This window comes from Carlito syrichta, unplaced genomic scaffold, assembly GCF_000164805.1.
Source record: "Carlito syrichta isolate Samal-C Ts95f unplaced genomic scaffold, Tarsius_syrichta-2.0.1 Scaffold315299, whole genome shotgun sequence".
Taxonomy (NCBI): Eukaryota; Metazoa; Chordata; class Mammalia; order Primates; family Tarsiidae; genus Carlito; species Carlito syrichta.
This window is the reverse complement of record NW_007259395.1, coordinates 139,028-139,928: the sequence shown is the minus strand read 5'-3', so window position 1 is coordinate 139,928 and position 901 is coordinate 139,028. Positions and strand designations below refer to the sequence as shown.

The 901-nt window shown below is 70.9% G+C and overlaps 1 protein-coding gene across 1 annotated transcript in view; it reads right to left on the bottom strand.

Annotated features, from left to right (window-relative positions):
* The window catches only part of NPPC (natriuretic peptide C), a 5,153-nt gene extending 4,775 nt beyond the window's left edge, over positions 1-378 (bottom strand). The window contains exon 1 of the mRNA XM_008072505.2: positions 153-378. Coding sequence (XP_008070696.2) covers positions 153-378 — 226 coding nt within the window. The remainder of the gene's footprint in view (positions 1-152) is intronic.
* Positions 379-901: the final 523 nt, after the last annotated feature.

The window sequence follows — 901 nt, the reverse complement described above, 5'->3', positions numbered from 1 at the left end:
GGCAGCGAGGGCGCGCGGAGCCGGCGGCCGACGGGCGGGCGGCTGCGGAGCAGGAGGGCCGGGCTGCCGGGCGAGCGCGGGTCCCGGTGCTGCTCTGCGCCGGCTGGGTGCGCTCTGAGCCCGTGACTCCGCTCGCGCCTTTATAATCCAACCTGCCGCTGATGTCATCCTCCCGCCCACCGGGCCGCCTCGGCCAATGGCACGGCGCACGCGGCCGCGCCGAGGGCCAGGAGGGGGCCGCGGGGCCCCAGCGGCCCCCACCCTCATTCCGCCCCCGAGGGATCCCGCGGCTCGGCGGGCTCGCTCCGGGCTGCACTCGGAGCTGCAAAGCGGCGCGCGCGACGCAACTCCATTTGCAGAGAGCGCGCGCCCTGGCATGCCCTGCTGCGTTGCGCCTGTGCACCCGCGGGGTCCTCACACGCGCGCTCTACCTGGAAAGCATCCGTATCCCTCTGAGCAGGTGCAAAGACAGGCTCAGAGGAATGAAGTCACTTGTCCAAAGTCACACAGCCAGAAAGTTCGCGCTGCCTGAAACCCACGCATTTCTGCCGGCTCGCGGAACTCTTCCCTGGGCAGCCGGCAGACGCGGGCTGGCACTGCGGCTCCACCTTTCACCTCGCCAGGGCGGGACCACAGACCACGCCGACGCCGTTAGGTGGGGGAGGTGGAAAGGGGGGCAGGAGGACCCGGCGGGAGGCGCAGGGAGCGCCGGGCTTGCCAAGGCCGCAGGGGGGAGCGCACTCTTCTGCACCGGAGAGTGCCAGCGTTTCGCCAGCCTGTTTGTGCGCGAGACCGGAGCCGGGGGCTGCAAAGGCAGGCCCTTTTACCCGTGCCCATGCGAGTGCGCCGTGGCATCGTGTGCCCGCCACTTGGTTCTAAGTTCGCACTCGGTCCGGGTGAT